Source organism: Anomaloglossus baeobatrachus, unplaced genomic scaffold (assembly GCF_048569485.1).
Source record: "Anomaloglossus baeobatrachus isolate aAnoBae1 unplaced genomic scaffold, aAnoBae1.hap1 Scaffold_2599, whole genome shotgun sequence".
Lineage (NCBI taxonomy): Eukaryota > Metazoa > Chordata > Amphibia > Anura > Aromobatidae > Anomaloglossus > Anomaloglossus baeobatrachus.
The window spans coordinates 43,493-58,851 of record NW_027442145.1 but is presented as its reverse complement, the minus strand read 5'-3'; the positions used below and the strand labels follow the sequence as shown (position 1 = coordinate 58,851).

At 52.0% G+C, this 15,359-nt stretch overlaps 1 protein-coding gene across 1 annotated transcript in view; it reads right to left on the bottom strand.

Moving 5' to 3' along the window:
- ZDHHC13 (zDHHC palmitoyltransferase 13) overlaps positions 1-15,359 on the bottom strand; it is a gene marked incomplete at its 5' end in the record, with an annotated part of 69,746 nt that overhangs the window by 12,953 nt on the left and 41,434 nt on the right. Inside the window, 5 exon segments of the mRNA XM_075332234.1 lie at positions 7,301-7,458; positions 7,537-7,620; positions 7,752-7,845; positions 9,121-9,183; positions 15,199-15,323. Coding sequence (XP_075188349.1) covers positions 7,301-7,458; positions 7,537-7,620; positions 7,752-7,845; positions 9,121-9,183; positions 15,199-15,323 — 524 coding nt within the window.

Here is a 15,359-nt window from a genome sequence, read left to right as displayed (position 1 = left end):
CGGAGTATGCAACGCTTTTTCAAAGCGATGAACAGGAGCCGGACAAATGGAAGGCAGGGAAATGTCCTGGTTAAGGTGGAAAGGAGAAACCACCTTAGGGAGAAAGTCCGGAGTCGGACAGAGAACCACCTTGTCTTGATGAAAAACCAAAAAAGGTGACTCCGAAGAGAGCGCAGCCAAATCAGAGACTCTCCTGAGGGAAGTTATGGCCACTAGAAAGACCACTTTCTGTGAAAGACGAGACAAAGAAACCTTCCTAAGAGGCTCAAAGGGGGGTTTCTGCAAAGCCGTGAGGACCAGATTGAGGTCCCAGGGATCCAAAGGCCGCCGGTAAGGCGGAATGATGTGAGATGCGCCCTGCATGAAGGTGCGCACCTGAGCCAGCCGGACGATACGCCGCTGGAACAACACTGACAGAGCCGAGACCTGTCCCTTGAGGGAATTGAGGGATAGTCCTAGCTGCAGACCGGACTGTAGAAAGGACAGGAGGGTCGGCAAGGAAAAAGGCCAAGGAGCATGGCCGGAAGAGCGACACCAGGACAGGAAAATTCTCCAGGTCCTGTGATAGATTTTGGCCGAGGAAGACTTCCGAGCCCGAGTCATAGTGGAGATGACTTCAGAAGGGATACCAGAAGTCGTCAAGATGCAGGACTCAAGAGCCACGCCGTCAATCTGAGAGCCGCAGAATTCTGGCGGAAAAACGGACCTTGTGAGAGAAGGTCTGGACGGTCCGGGAGATGCCACGGCACCTCTACGGACAGATGGAGCAGGTCTGGGTACCAAGCTCGCCTGGGCCAGTCTGGAGCAATGAGTATGACCCGACGGCCCTCCATTCTGATCTTGCACAGGACTCTGGGCAAGAGAGCTAGAGGGGGAAACACGTAAGACAGACAAAACTGGGACCAATCTTGAACCAGCGCGTCCGCTGCAAAGGCCTGAGGATCGTGGGAGCGAGCCACGTAAACCGGAATCTTGTTGTTGTGCCGGGATGCCATTAGATCCACTTCCGGAGTGCCCCACTTGCGGCAGATTGACCGAAACACTGCTGGATGCAGAGCCCACTCGCCGCTGTCCACAGTTTGACGACTGAGATAATCTGCCTCCCAGTTTTCCACGCCTGGGATGTGGACTGCGGATATGGTGGACTTGGAGTCCTCCGTCCACTGAAGGATGCGTTGAACCTCCAACATTGCCAGGCGGCTGCGTGTCCCGCCTTGGTGATTGATGTAGGCAACCGCTGTCGCGTTGTCTGACTGGACTCGAATGTGCTTGCCCGCCAACAGTTGGTGAAAGGCTAAGAGAGCTAGAAGCACAGCTCTGATTTCCAGCACATTGATCGAGAGGGCTGATTCGGACGGAGTCCAAGTGCCCTGCGCTCTGTGGTGGATATATACTGCTCCCCAGCCGGATAGACTGGCATCCGTGGTGACGATCACCGAGGACGGGGCCAGGAAGGAGCGTCCCTGAGACAGAGAGAGGGGCCGAAGCCACCACTGAAGGGAGCCCCTGGTCTGTGGCGACAGAGCCACTAACCTGTGCAAGGAGGAAGTCCGCTTGTCCTAACAGCGGAGAATGTCCAGCTGCAGAGGACGCAGATGGAACTGGGCAAAGGGAACCGCTTCCATTGACGCCACCATCTGACCCAGCACCTGCATTAGGTGCCTGATGGAATGACGGCGGGGCCTCAGCAAAGAGCGCACTGCCAGATGGAAGGACTGTTGTTTGACTAAGGGCAGCTTCACAAGTGCCGGCAAAGTCTCGAATTGCATCCCTAGGTACGTGAGCTTCTGGGTCGGAGTCAGAGTGGATTTGGGCAGATTGACAAGCCACCCGAATTGGACTAGAGTGGCGAGAGTGAGCGAGACACTCCGCTGACAGTCTGCACTGGATGAAGCCTTGACTAGAAGGTCGTCCAGGTAAGGAATCACTGCCAACCCCTGGAGGTGCAGAACCGCAACCACTGTTGCCATGACCTTGGTGAATACTCGAGGGGCCGTGGCTAACCCGAAGGGGAGAGCCACGAATTGGAAATGTTCCTCTCCGATTGCAAAACGTAGCCAACGCTGGTGTGAAACTGCAATTGGCACATGCAGATAGGCATCTCTGATGTCGATGGATGCCAGGAAATCTCCTTGGGTCATTGAGGCAATGACTGATCGCAGAGACTCCATGCGAAAATGCCGCACCTGAACATGCTTGTTGAGAAGCTTGAGATCCAGGATGGGCCGGAAGGAACCGTCCTTTTTGGGGACTAGGAAGAGATTTGAGTAGAAACCTCTGAACCGTTCCCGGGCGGGAACCGGTACAATTACTCCGTTGGCATGCAAGGATGCCACGGCCTGTGAGAAGGCGGCGGCCTTGGAGCAGGGGGGAGTTGACAGAAAAAAAATCTGTTTGGCGGGCTGGAAGAGAATTCTATCCTGTAGCCGTGGGAGATGATATCCCGCACCCACTGATCGGAGACGTGTTGAAACCACACGTCGCCAAAGTGGGAGAGCCTGCCACCGACCAAGGACGTTGCTGGCGCGGCCAGATAGTCAAGAGGAGGCTGCCTTAGTGGCAGCAGGTCCTGCGGTCTTCTGACGCGGCTTCGTGCGCCAGTTGGGTTTTTGGTCCTTGGCTGTAAGTGGACGAGGCCGAGGGCTTAGAGGACGACCAGTTGGAGGAACGAAAGGAACGAAACCTCGACTGGTTCCTGCCCTGGACAGGTTTCCTGGTTTTAGTTTGTGGCATGGAAGTACTCTTCCCGCCAGTAGCTTCCTTAATAATTTCATCCAGTTGTTCACCGAACAGCCTGGGCCCAGCAAATGGGAGCCCAGCAAGGTACTTCTTTGAAGAAGCGTCTGCCTTCCACTCTCGAAGCCACAAGATCCTGCGGATAGCGAGGGAATTAGCCGAAGCCACCGCCGTGCAGTGAGAAGCCTCCAGCATGGCAGACATGGCATAGTATGAAAAGGCTGAAGCCTGGGAAGATAAGGCAACCATTTCGGGCATAGAGTCCCTGGTGAGGGAATGCATCTCCTCTAGAGAAGCAGAGATGGCTTTGAGAGCCCACACTGCTGCAAAAGATGGGGAGAACGAGGCCCCTGCCGCCTCATATACAGATTTGGCCAGAAGGTCAACCTGGCGGTCAGTGGAATCCTTAAGTGAGGTGCCATCAGCCACTGATACAACTGTCCGGGCTGAGAGTCTAGACACCGGAGGGTCTACCTTTGGTGAATGATCCCACTCCTTGACCACCTCTGGTGGAAAGGGAAAATGGTCATCAGAACCACGCTTTGGGAAGCGTTTGTCAGGACAGGCCCTAGGCTTGGTCACAGTGGCCTGAAAACTGGAGTGGTTAAAGAACACACTCCTTGTCCTCTTAGGCAAGGTAAACTGGTGCTTTTCTGCCAGAGAGGGTTGCTCCTCTGATACTGGTGGATTGAGGTCCAGTACAGAATTAATGGACGCAATCAAATCACTAACATCTGCGTCACTTTCGGACAGATTAATGGGGCACATGGAGGTAGCGTCCGAGCCTCCAGTAAAGGCATCCTCCTCGTCCTGCGAGTCAGCTCGTGAATCAGAGTCACGGGACGAGGAAGGAGAGGGAGCCCTGCGTCTCCTTTTAGGAGGACGGGGTCTGGGACCAGAAGAAGAATCCTCTGTGAGCTCCGCTGAGAGAGCCCTAGCAGCAGAGGCGCCCTGAGAAGGGGGCTGATGCATGGTCAGCAAAGTCCGGGACAGCTGTCCCATGGAGTCGGCAAAAGACTGGGAGATTGACCTAGAGAATGATTCTACCCAAGCCGGGGGTTCAGCCACCGGAGCCGGAGCAGCCGGAGGGACCACTGTGGGAGCGATACCAGGCTGAGGCATTGCCAGGTTAGAGCAGGCATCAGAATGTGGATATGTGCTCGGTTCAGGCAGCACGAGCTTACATGCAGTGCATATTGCGTACAGCCTTGCAGCCTTGCTCCTCGTGTGAGACATGCTGCTGAAGTGGGGGCTCTGAGCCAGAATGACCCCCAGAGAGTATATAAGCAGGTCCACAACCGGAGGTTGTGGCTTACCAGACCGTTTGTGTGCCCTCCAGATCCCACAGCCCGGACCCCCAGAGAGATGCTGCAGCCAGCGCCGATCGCTGTGAGAACGCTGATAAAATGGCGCCGGAGCGAGGAGAGGGGGCGGGGCCTACTCTGAGAGCGGGATCTGGAGCCCCAAGGAGATTTACAGGGGAGGGGACATTTCCTCAGGGAGGAGTGTCCCTCCCCTGTGCCGAACGGTCGCTGGGCGGAGCCGCACTGTCCCTCTGCATGATTGACATGCAGGGGCAGTGAAATCGAAACTAGACCTCAGGCGAAGCCGGGGCCTAAATTTAACGATGTGGCCGGCGCGCAGGCACCATCGGCGCGGTTCTCAGGTGAAAACCAGAGAACCGGCCGGAAATGTCAGAACAGATACACAGCCCACTCTCCCCAACAATAAAGTACAAGGGACCCCCCGAAAATAACGTCTCAGATACTTAGCTTGTGAGACGCAGGGTTTCAAGTCCCTGGGGATGAGAGTGCTCCGTCCGGCAGGATCCTGAAGGGCTGCGGATGGAGACCGGTCTCCTGCAAGGCAGGGAGAACCGTGCTGGCTCCCACTTCAAGCCAGAGCCCGAGGGATGGTGAAGGAGCGCGGCATGTAAGGCTCCAGCCCTGAAATCAACCTTAACAACACCGCCGACACAGTGGGGTGAGAAGGGACATGCCGGGAGTCCAGGCTTGGACCTGCTTTTCTTCAAACTCTTTCCAAAAATCAAAAATCAGATGAGAATGCATGTGTGGATGTATGCCTCCTGAACACAAAGCATTGAACTGGCTATATTTGGTTATCCAGGGGGTGTATATGCTCAGAGGGAGGAGCTACACTTTTTAGTGTAGTACTTTGTGTTTCCTCCGGAGGCAGAAGCTATACACCCAATGTCTGGGTCTCCCATAGGAACGTTAAAGAAATATATATATATATATATATATATATTAGAAGGTGGCCCTATTCTACGCATCGGGTATTCTAGAATTTACGTATTGTGTAGTTATGATTTTTGTTACATATAGATGTTGTGTGTAGTTACCAAGTGCTTTTGTAGGGGCTGTACATGTTCTGGGTGTTGTCTACGTGTGGCGGGGGGTGAGAGCGGTGTTGTTTGTGTGTTGCGTTGTTTGTGGAGCGCTGTGTGTCTGTAGCGTGTTGTGTGTGTGTTGCGCGGTTTGTGTGGGTGTGGTGTGTTTTGGGGGCAGGTATGTTTTGTGCAATGTGTGTGTTGTGCGGTATGTGCGTATATTTCTGTGTACCGCGGTGTTTGTGTGTTGGGTGTGTGCGGCGTTGTTTGTGTGTGGGTGTCTGTGTAGGGCAGTGTTTGTGGTTCCCAGTGTGTGTGTGTGTGGTGTGTTGTGCAGTGCGTGTGTGGCGGCGTGTGTGTGTTTTGGGGGGGGAGGTGTGCACCCCCCATCGTGCTCCATCCCCCATGCTGCGCACTCCCCATTGTGCTCCATCCCCCATGCTGCGCACTCCCCATCGTGCTCCATCCCCCATGCTGCGCACTCCCCATTGTGCTCCATCCCCCATGCTGCGCACTCCCCATCGTGCTCCACAGTCACACATCAGACAGTATACACGCACACATCTGATCGCATACACTCACACACACACCCCACTTCTCCCTGTGCCCACCAGTGGGCGGTCCCAGCAGCTGTGCTGCACGCCGTACTCCTCTGCCGACACTCACGGATCCGATCGCATACACTCACACACACACACACACACACACTCACACATCAGAACACACTCACACACATCCGATCGCATACACACACACACACACTGACGATATTGCACATACGCGCTCACACAATCACAACATCCGGAAATACCACATGCTTCTGGCCATGTGATCCACCGGCAGGTCCTGGAAGGTCACTGCACAGTATCGCCGCCGAGAAGCAAGCGATATCACGGGATGTTGTGAGTGTGTGGATGCGATCTGATGTGTGTGTGAGGTATGATCTGATGTGTGTGTGTGTGTGTGTCTGTTCTTATGTGTGTGCGTGTGTGTGTGTTCCGCCGCTGCAGGACCTTGATGCGCTCACCTGGGAGCCGGTGTACGCTGGTAACCATGCTACACAATATTACTCGGTGTACCATGGTTACCAGCGTACCCCGCCCCCCTCTCGCACGGGAGCCCACACCAGCGTACGCCGGCAACCCCAGCAATGCGAGGGTACGTGTCGGCTGGGTTGGCGGCGTACGCTGATGTGGGCTCCCGGGGGTACAGCACTGACCTGGGAGTCGGGGCTCCTATCAGTTCGGGGAATGCGTGCGGGGGGCGGGGCCAGGGCGAGCGTGCAATGCGTGAGGGGGCGGGGCGTGGCCGAGTTGCCAATGCGTGCAGGGGGCCGGGGCGAGAGGCCAATCCGTGTGGGGGGCGGAGCCGAGGCGAGCGGCCAATCCATGTGGGGGGCGGAGCCGAGGCGATCTGCCAATGAGACGCTTGTCGCGGTAAGGACAGAATTTTGGAGCAAGACAGACAGACAGACAGATATATATATATATAATTTTATTTTTTTTTTTCTAATTATGCACACACATATACACCAAAAAAGTACACTTTTTTTATAATAAACAAGCAAAAAATGTTCAAAACCAGTGATCCAAAGGTGTAGAGAAAAAGAAATATGATACCAATATAAATGTCACTTTGTCCTGCAATCAATACCGCCCCCCAAATTATTTTTTTTCTATGTGCGGCCCATACACCCAGCCGGGTTTGAGACCCCTGTTCTAAGCAGACAATGTGACTATGGTAAGAGATGAAACACATACTGTAGTGTAATCCTGCAGATATACTCACTTCCGTCTGTCTTCTACGTCTGGAGAGTTAGAACAAAGTAGGGGCTAAAGAAAAGTATGAGATTGCAAAACTACAGAATTACATTGGCAAAGTGAAGAATTCAAGCCTCTGTGTTTAGTCAGTCGTAGATGCGGGGGAAGGTTATATGTGATGCACAAAATAAGTTCCGAGCGGCAAAAAGATACATGACCACAATTAGTCATGGCTGACGTAGCATCTTGTTGACCCAACTAAATGCTAGCACCCCCAACCAATTTTCCTTTCGTGCTATTGCACAATCAGACAGGAGGGGGTTAGGAAAAAAGAGGATAAGATAGAAACAGCTGGAAATGGGAAATGTGCAAAGTAGCCCTTATCATACACTCATCAGGCCACTTTGATGGCGGATTAGAGAAATATGTCTGTACATTGACTACATTGTGTCACCTGGTATAGCTGCAGTATAAGCATCAGTGTAGACCACACCGTCAGAAAGCACACAAGGATGAAGATGTACAGAACCCACGGGGAACACGATATAATCTCCAATAAGAAGCCTCCAAAGCCGTCTTTCTGTAAGTTAGTGGAGCACTGACTGACCCAGACTGCAGGAAAGGAAGAAATAGCCGCGATTATATAACATGCACATAACATGATGGTCAAACGTGACGATTGGTACTTACATATAGAGGAGGCATAGATCATCCAGTGACCCATGGCTGTCAGGGCAAAGAGGAAGAGCACAAAGTAATGATGGTTCCCAGCGCCTGGAGGAACAGAAGGATGCAGAGGAATGGTTATCTATGTTTCCATTGCCACTCAGGTTTCTAGGAAAGTTGGGAGACACTCCTAGGATTATATTAGATGTTTTCCCCCTAAGGATGTTACAGCCGCTCACCAATACAATGTCCAGTCCATATACAATGCTGATCAAATTTAGCCACACAGGCATTGCATGCGTGACAGTGCATGGACCTCAGCGGCTTCTTCACCTGCAGGAGAATACAAAGGGTTAAAAAAGGAGAAGACATAATTAATGATTATAGTACTAGATAAAGAGGAACTCCGGTGGTTTGTACTATGTAGGAATTTCCATATTAAAAGGAACCAACCAGCAGGATTTTCATATATAAAGTAAAGCCAGTGCTATACTGGCGCTGGGATGCAGAATGTAAGCAGAGCTTTTGTTCTGAAATTGGAGGTTTTATTTCAGAAATATGTGCAAATAAAGTTCCAGCAATGCACTGCTATTTGATTGACAGGTGCAACAGGAAGGGAATATATTGCTCGGGTCTTGCTACCTATTCCCGCCCGTCTGTCTGCCTGCACCGGAATTAACAACTAGGGGGAAGAAAACAAGGCAGCAGACAGGGACGAGAATAGATAGCAATACTCGACCCACATATTCCCTTCCTGTTGCACCTGTCAATCAAATATCAGTGCATTGCTGGAACTTTACTTGCAGATATTTCTGAAATAAAACATCCAATCTCAGAACATAAGGTATGCTTAGATTCAGCATCCTAGTGCCAGTATAGCATTGGCTTTACTTTAATTTATATACTTTGAGTATCTAATAAGTGCTGATGACTTATAGATTAGTCATGGATCTTTTAGTGATCTCTCTGATTAATCCCTTTACCCTAGATTGGAGATGACTCGTTACTTTTTTTTTTTTTTTTTAAATCCTGAAAATCCTGCTGGCTGGTTCCCTTTAATAGGGTTAAAATTTCTATCCTAAGAGCAATGTTCATACTTTCTTTGCAACCCAATTAATAAAAGGTCCTGAATGACTTATTGGCGTCTTTTGGGTTCTAGCCCTGGATTCGGCCATCTCCGCCAGCTGCACAGTCTTTGATAGAGTGCAAGTTAGGCCTTGTTCACACACTGCGGTTTTACCCACAGTTTGTTTGCATTTTTTGCCATAGATAATGGTAAAAAAAAACGCAGGGCCCAACCTGCGGAAAAACTGCACCAAAAACGCATGTGGTTTTCGATGCGGTATTGGTGCGTTTTTTTGACTGCAAGTGCGCTAATCTTTCAGACTCAAGAAATTTCTTGAGAAAAAATTTTTTTCTAGTGTGAACAGAGCCCAAGACCGTCAGTTCATTGAAAAGGTAACAGGAGACCCCTTTTTCTTTATCACAAGGGGTCCCAGTGGTCGGATCATCAGTGACCTGACACTACCACTCGGCCTGTAGTGTGACCACCCAATATGACAATTTACAATAATTGGTTTACAAAATATAATGTAAAAAGACACGTACCAGGCATGAAGTACAAAACAGTCTAACGTCCAAACATCCGGCTTCAGCGAGAGTGATAATGGTCTGCAAACACAAAAATTAAAAAAAGAGAATTTTGTTTACTTACCGTAAATTCTTTTTCTTATAGTTCCGACATGGGAGACCCAAACCATGGGTGTATAGCTTCTGCCTCCGGAGGACACACAAAGTACTACACTAAAAGTGTAGCTCCTCCCTCCGAGCATATACACTCCCCGGATGACAAATCCAACCAGTTTAGTGCCAAAGCTGAAGGAGGACATCCACCCATAAGTAGAGATAGAGTAAAACCCGGAATAACCGGAACTTCTGTCTACAATAACAGCCGGTGAAAACACACGGAACAAGAAAGCTGCCAACAGGCAACAGGGAGGGTGCTGGGTCTCCCATGTCGGAACTATAAGAAAAAGAATTTACGGTAAGTAAACAAAATTCTCTTTTTCTTTATCGTTCCTTATGGGAGACCCAAACCATGGGACGTCTCAAAGCAGTCCATGGGTGGGAAATAAACAGAAACTGAGAAGTAGGCGAAACCTAACTTCACAAATGGGCGACAGCCGTCTGAAGGATGCGTCTGCCCAAGCTCGCATCTGCCGAAGCATGAGCATGCACTTGGTAGTGCTTCGAAAGGGTGTGCAGACTAGACCAAGTGGCAGCCTGACAGACCTGCTGAGCCGTAGCCCAAGAGGCACCGACAGCTCTGGTCGAGTGCGCCTTAATCCCTGGCGGGGGAGGCATCTGAGAACATAGGTAGGCATCGGATATGGCCGACCTAATCCAATGAGCTAGGGTCGGTTTAGAAGCCGAGAGACCCTTGCGCTGACCTGTGGTCAGCACAAAAAGAGAGGTGCACCGCCTAAAAAAAACAGCGGTGCGTGACACATAGATCCGGAGCGTCCGCACCAAATCTAAAGCATGCAACGCTTTCTCAAAGCGATGCACAGGGGCCGAACAAAGGGAAGACAATGAAATGTCCTGGTTAAGGTGGAACGGAGACACCACCTTAGGGAGAAGGCCCGGAGTTGGATGGAGAACCACCTTGTCTTGGTGAAAAAAACCAAAAAGGGTGACTCCGAAGAGAGCACAGTCAAATAAGAGACTCTCCTGAGAGAAATTATGGCCACCAGAAAAACCACTTTCTGTGAAAGACTAAACAACGAAACCTCCCTAAGAGGCTCAAAGGGGGGTTTCTGTAAGGCCATGAGGACCAAGAAAGGTCTCAGGGATCCAGAGACCGCCGGTAAGGCGGAATGATGTGAGATGCGCCCTGCATGAAGGTGCGCACCTGGGCCAGTCGGGCGATACGCCGCTGACAGAGCCGAGACCTGTCCCTTGAGGGAATGAGGGACAGACATAGCTGCAGGCCGGACTGTAGAAAGGACAGGATGGTCGGCAAGGAAAAAACGGCCAAGGAGCATGGCCGGAAGAACGACACCAGGACAGGAAAATTCTCCAAGTCCTGAGGTAAAACCTGGCCGAGGAAGACTTCCGAGCCTGAGTCATAGTGAAGATGACCTCGGAAGGAATGCCTGAAGACGTAAGGATTCAGGGCTCAAGAGCCACGCCGTCAATCTGAGAGCCGCAGAATTGTTGTGGAAAACGGACCCTCTGAGAGAACGTCTGGCCGGTCCGGGAGATGCCACAGCACCTCTACGAACAGACGGAGCAGGTCTGGGAACCAAGCTCGCCTGGGCCTGGGGCGATGAGTACGACCCGACGGCCCTCCATTTTGATCTTGCGCAGGACTCTGGGCAAGAGAGCTAGAGGGGGAAACACGTAGGCCAGACGGAACTGGGACCAGTCTGGAACCAGCGCGTCCGCTGCCAAGGCCTGAGGATCGTGGGAGCGAGCCACGTAAACCGGGACCTTGTTGTTGTGCCGGGATGCCATTAGATCCACTCCCGGAGTGCCCTGCCTGCTAAATTGACCGGAACACTGCCGGATGCAGGGCTCACTCGCCGCTGTCCACGGTTTGACGGCTGAGATAATCTGCCTCCCAGTTCTCTGCGCCTGGGATGTGGACTGCGGATATGGTGGACTTGGAGTCCTCCGTCCACTGAAGGATATGTTGAACTTCCAACATTGCTAGGCGGCTGCGAGTCCTAGGACTACAGCCCTGATTTCCAGCACATTGATCGAGAGGGCTGATTCGGACGGAGTCCAAGTGCCCTGTGCTCGGTGGTGGAGAAACACTGCTCCCCAGCCGGATAGACTGGCATCCGTGGTGAGAATCACCCATGACGGGGCCAGAAAGGAGCGTCCCTGGTACAGAGAGAGGGACCGAAGCCACCACTTAAAGAGAGCTCCTGGTCTGTGGCGACAGAGCCACCAGCCTGTGCAAGGAAGAAGTCCCTTGTCCCAACAGCGGAAAATGTCCAGCTGCAGGGGACGCAGATGGAACTGGCAAGGGGAACCGCTTCTATTGACGCCACCATCTGACCCAGCACCTGCATGAGGTGCCTGATGGAATGACGGCGGAGCCTCAGCAGAGAGCGAACCGCCAGATGAAGAGACTGCTGTTTGACTAAGGGCAGCTTCACAAGTGCCAGCCGAGTCTCGAATTGCATCCCTAGGTACGTAAGTTCCTGGGTCGGGGTCAGAGTGGACTTGCAAGCGTGGCGAGAGTGAGCGAGACACTCCGCTGACAGTCTGCACTGGATGAAGCCCTGACTAGAAGGGCGTCCAGGTAAGGAATCACTACCAACCCCTGGAGGAGCAGAACCGCAACTGGTGAATACACGAGGGGCTGTGGCTAACCCAAAGGGGAGAGCCACGAATTGGAAATGTTCCTCTCCGATTACAAAACGTAGCCAACGCTGGTGTGAAACTGCGAATGGCACATGCAGAGAGACATCTCTGATGTCGATGGATGCTAAGAAATCTCCTTGGGTCATTGACTGATCGCAGAGATTCCATGCAAAATTGCCGCACCTGAACATGCTTGTTGAGAAGCTTGAGATCCAGGTCGGAAAGCACCGTCCTTTTCGGGGACTAGGAAGAGATTTGAGTAGAAATCTCAGAACCGTTCCCAGTCGGGAACTGGTACAATTACTCCATTGGCCTGCAAGAATGCCACGGCCTGTGAGAAGGCGGCGGCCTTGGAGCAGGGGGGAGTTGTCAGAAAAAATCTGTTTGGCGGCTGAATAGAATTCTATTCTGTAGCCGTGGGAGATGGTAACCCACACCCACTGATCGAAGACGTGTTGAAACCACACGTCGCCCAAGAGGGAGAGCCTGCCACCGACCAAGGACGTTACTGGCGCGGCCAGATAATCAAGAGGAGGCTGCCTTGGTGGCAGCAGCTCCTGCCGACTTAGGACGCGGCTTCATGCGCCAGTTGGTTTACGGACCTTGGCTGAGTTAGTGGACGAGGCCGAGGGCTTAGAGGACGACCAGTTAGAGGAAACGAAAGGAACGAAACCTCGACTGGTTCCTGCCCTGGAAGGTTTCCTGGGTTGTGGCATGGAAGTACTCTTCCTGCCAAAAGCTTCCTTAATAATTTCATCCAGTTGTTCACCGAATAGACTGGTCCCAGCAAAAGGGAGTCCAGCAAGGAACTTCTTAAGAAGCATCTGCCTTCCACTCTCGAAGCCACAGGAACCTGCGGATAGCAAGGGAAGTAGCCGAGGCCACCGCAGTGCGGTGACAGTCTCCAGCTATAGGATGAAAAGACTGAAGCCTGGAAGTTAAGGCAACCAATTAGGGCATAAAGGCCCTGGTGAGGGAATGCATCTCCTCCCGAGAAGCAGAGATGGCTTTGAGAGCCCGCACTGCTGCAAAAGATGGGGAGAACGAGGCCCCTGCCGCCTCATATATAGATTTGGCCAGAAGGACAACCTGGCGGACAGTGAGATCCTCAGAGAGGTGCCGTCAGAGGTACAACTGTCCGGGCTGAAAGTCTAGACACCGGAGGGTCCACCCTTGGTGAATGAGCCCACTCCTTGACCACCACTGGTGGAAGGGGGAAACAGTCATCAGAACCACGCTCTGGGAAGCGTCTGTCAGGACAGGCTCTGGGCTTGGTCACAGTGACCTGAATGCTGGAGTGGATAAGGAACACACTCCTTGTTCTCTTAGGCAAGGTATACTGATGCTTTTCTGCCAAAGAGGGGTGCTCCCCTGATACAGGCGGATTGAGGTCCAGTACAAATATAATGGACGCAATCAAATCATTAGCATCTGCGTCACTTTCGGACAGATCAATGGGGTACATGGAGAGCGTCCGAGCCCCCAGTAAGGCATCCTCCTTGTCCTGCGAGTCAGCTCGTGAACCAGAGCCGCGGGGCGAGGAGGGAAAGGGGACCCTGCGTCTCCATTTTAGGAGGACGGGCTCCCAGATGAAGAATCCTCTGTGAGCTTTGCTGAGCGAGCCGTAGCAGCAGAAGCGCCCTGAGAAGGGGGCTGATGCATGCTCAGCAGTGTCCGGGACAGCTGTCTCCTGGAGAGAGGGATTCTACCCCGGAGCCGGAGCAGCCGGAGGGACCACTGGGGATAAGCCTCCAGGCTGAGGCACCACTATGTCAGAGCAGGCATCACAATGTGGTTATGTGCTCGGTACAGACAGTACGAGTCAACATGCGGTGCATAATAAAAAAAAAAAAAAAAACAGCCTTGCAGCCCTGCACTGATATGAGACATGCTGCAGAAGTGGGGGCTCTGTCCAGAAAGACCCCCAGCAGAGTATATAAACAGAGTATATAAGCAGCAGCACAACCAGAGGTTGTGGCTTGCCAGACCGTTTAACATAACATCTCTGCTCCAGATTCCCCAGAAGTGGGGGCTTTTCGGAAAAAAAACCCCAGCAGAGTATATAAACAGAGTGTATAAGCAGCTGCACAACCGGAGGTTGTGGCTTGCCAGACTGTTTAACATAGGGGCATCTCTGTGCCCTCCAGATCCCCCAGAACTGGGGGCTCTGTCCCAGGCCCCCATTTGTCACAATGTGTTTGCAGACATTGATCTCTGTGCCCTAGAACGCTGTGCAGCAAGGAGAGGGGGCGGGGCCTACTCTGAGAGCAGGACGGAGGGCAAATGAGGCATACAGGGGAGGGGAATCTTTCCTCAGTGAGGAGTGTCCCTTCCCTGTGCTGAGCAGCCGGTGGGCGGAGCCACCCTGTCTCACTGCACTGACTGACATAGAATCGAAACTAGGCCTCAGGCGAAGCCGGGGCCTAGATTTAAACATGCGGCCAGCGTGCAGGCACCATCGGCGCGGTTCTCCAGTGAAAACTGGAGAACCGGCCGGAAATGTTAAAACATACATATAACACATTCTCCCCCACAAATAAAGTACAAGGGACCCCTAGAAAGACCACTTTCTGTGGTAATAACGTCTCAGTACTTAGCTTGAGACGCAGGTGCCAGGTCCCTGGGGGGTCATCGCTCCGTCCGGCAGAATCCTGAACAGGGCTGCGGATGGAGACCGGTCTCCTGCAAAGCAGTGAGAACCGTGATGGCTCCCACTTCAAACCAGAGCCCCAAGGAATGGCGAAGGAGCGCGGCATGTGAAGGCCCCAGCCCTGAAATCAACCTTAACAGCACCGCCGACACAGTGGGGTGAGAAGGGACATGCCGGGAGTCCAGATTGGACCCGCTTTTCTTCCAAATCTTTGAAATCAAAAATCAAAATCAGAGGATGCATGTGTGTGTGACCTCCTGAACACAAAGCATTGAACTGGTTGGATTTGTCATCCGGGGAGTGTATATGCTCGGAGGGAGGAGCTACACTTTTAGTGTAGTACTTTGTGTGTCCTCCGGAGGCAGAAGCTATACACCCATGGTTTGGGTCTCCCATAAGGAACGATAAAGAAATAATTAACTTTATTAGATGACAGTAATCAGAAGCGACACTGACAAAGGTTTTCTCCCAATCTATACCCCTGAAAAAAAGGCTGTGACAATCCAACTGGTGGGTGAAGGGAGCCTTGCATATTGATTTGGGGTATACAATTGGAGATTTTCCAAGGAAAAACGCGATATGAACATAGCCCAATTTATTGCACGGCCTCATGTATTAAAGCAATGACACTTCAATCGAAAGCCCAAAAATACACGCCGAACCTGCTTCTTCTCCTCTTCTGAACACTTGATGTATCCGGGATCCGTTCTCCGTGTCTTGTAGAAATAATATGTAAGTAAAAAGACGCTGATCACAAATGGCACCTGGACAGTTGCTTGAGCCAAATGTGAAGGATAGCAGCTTCATTAAGGAATATGACAAA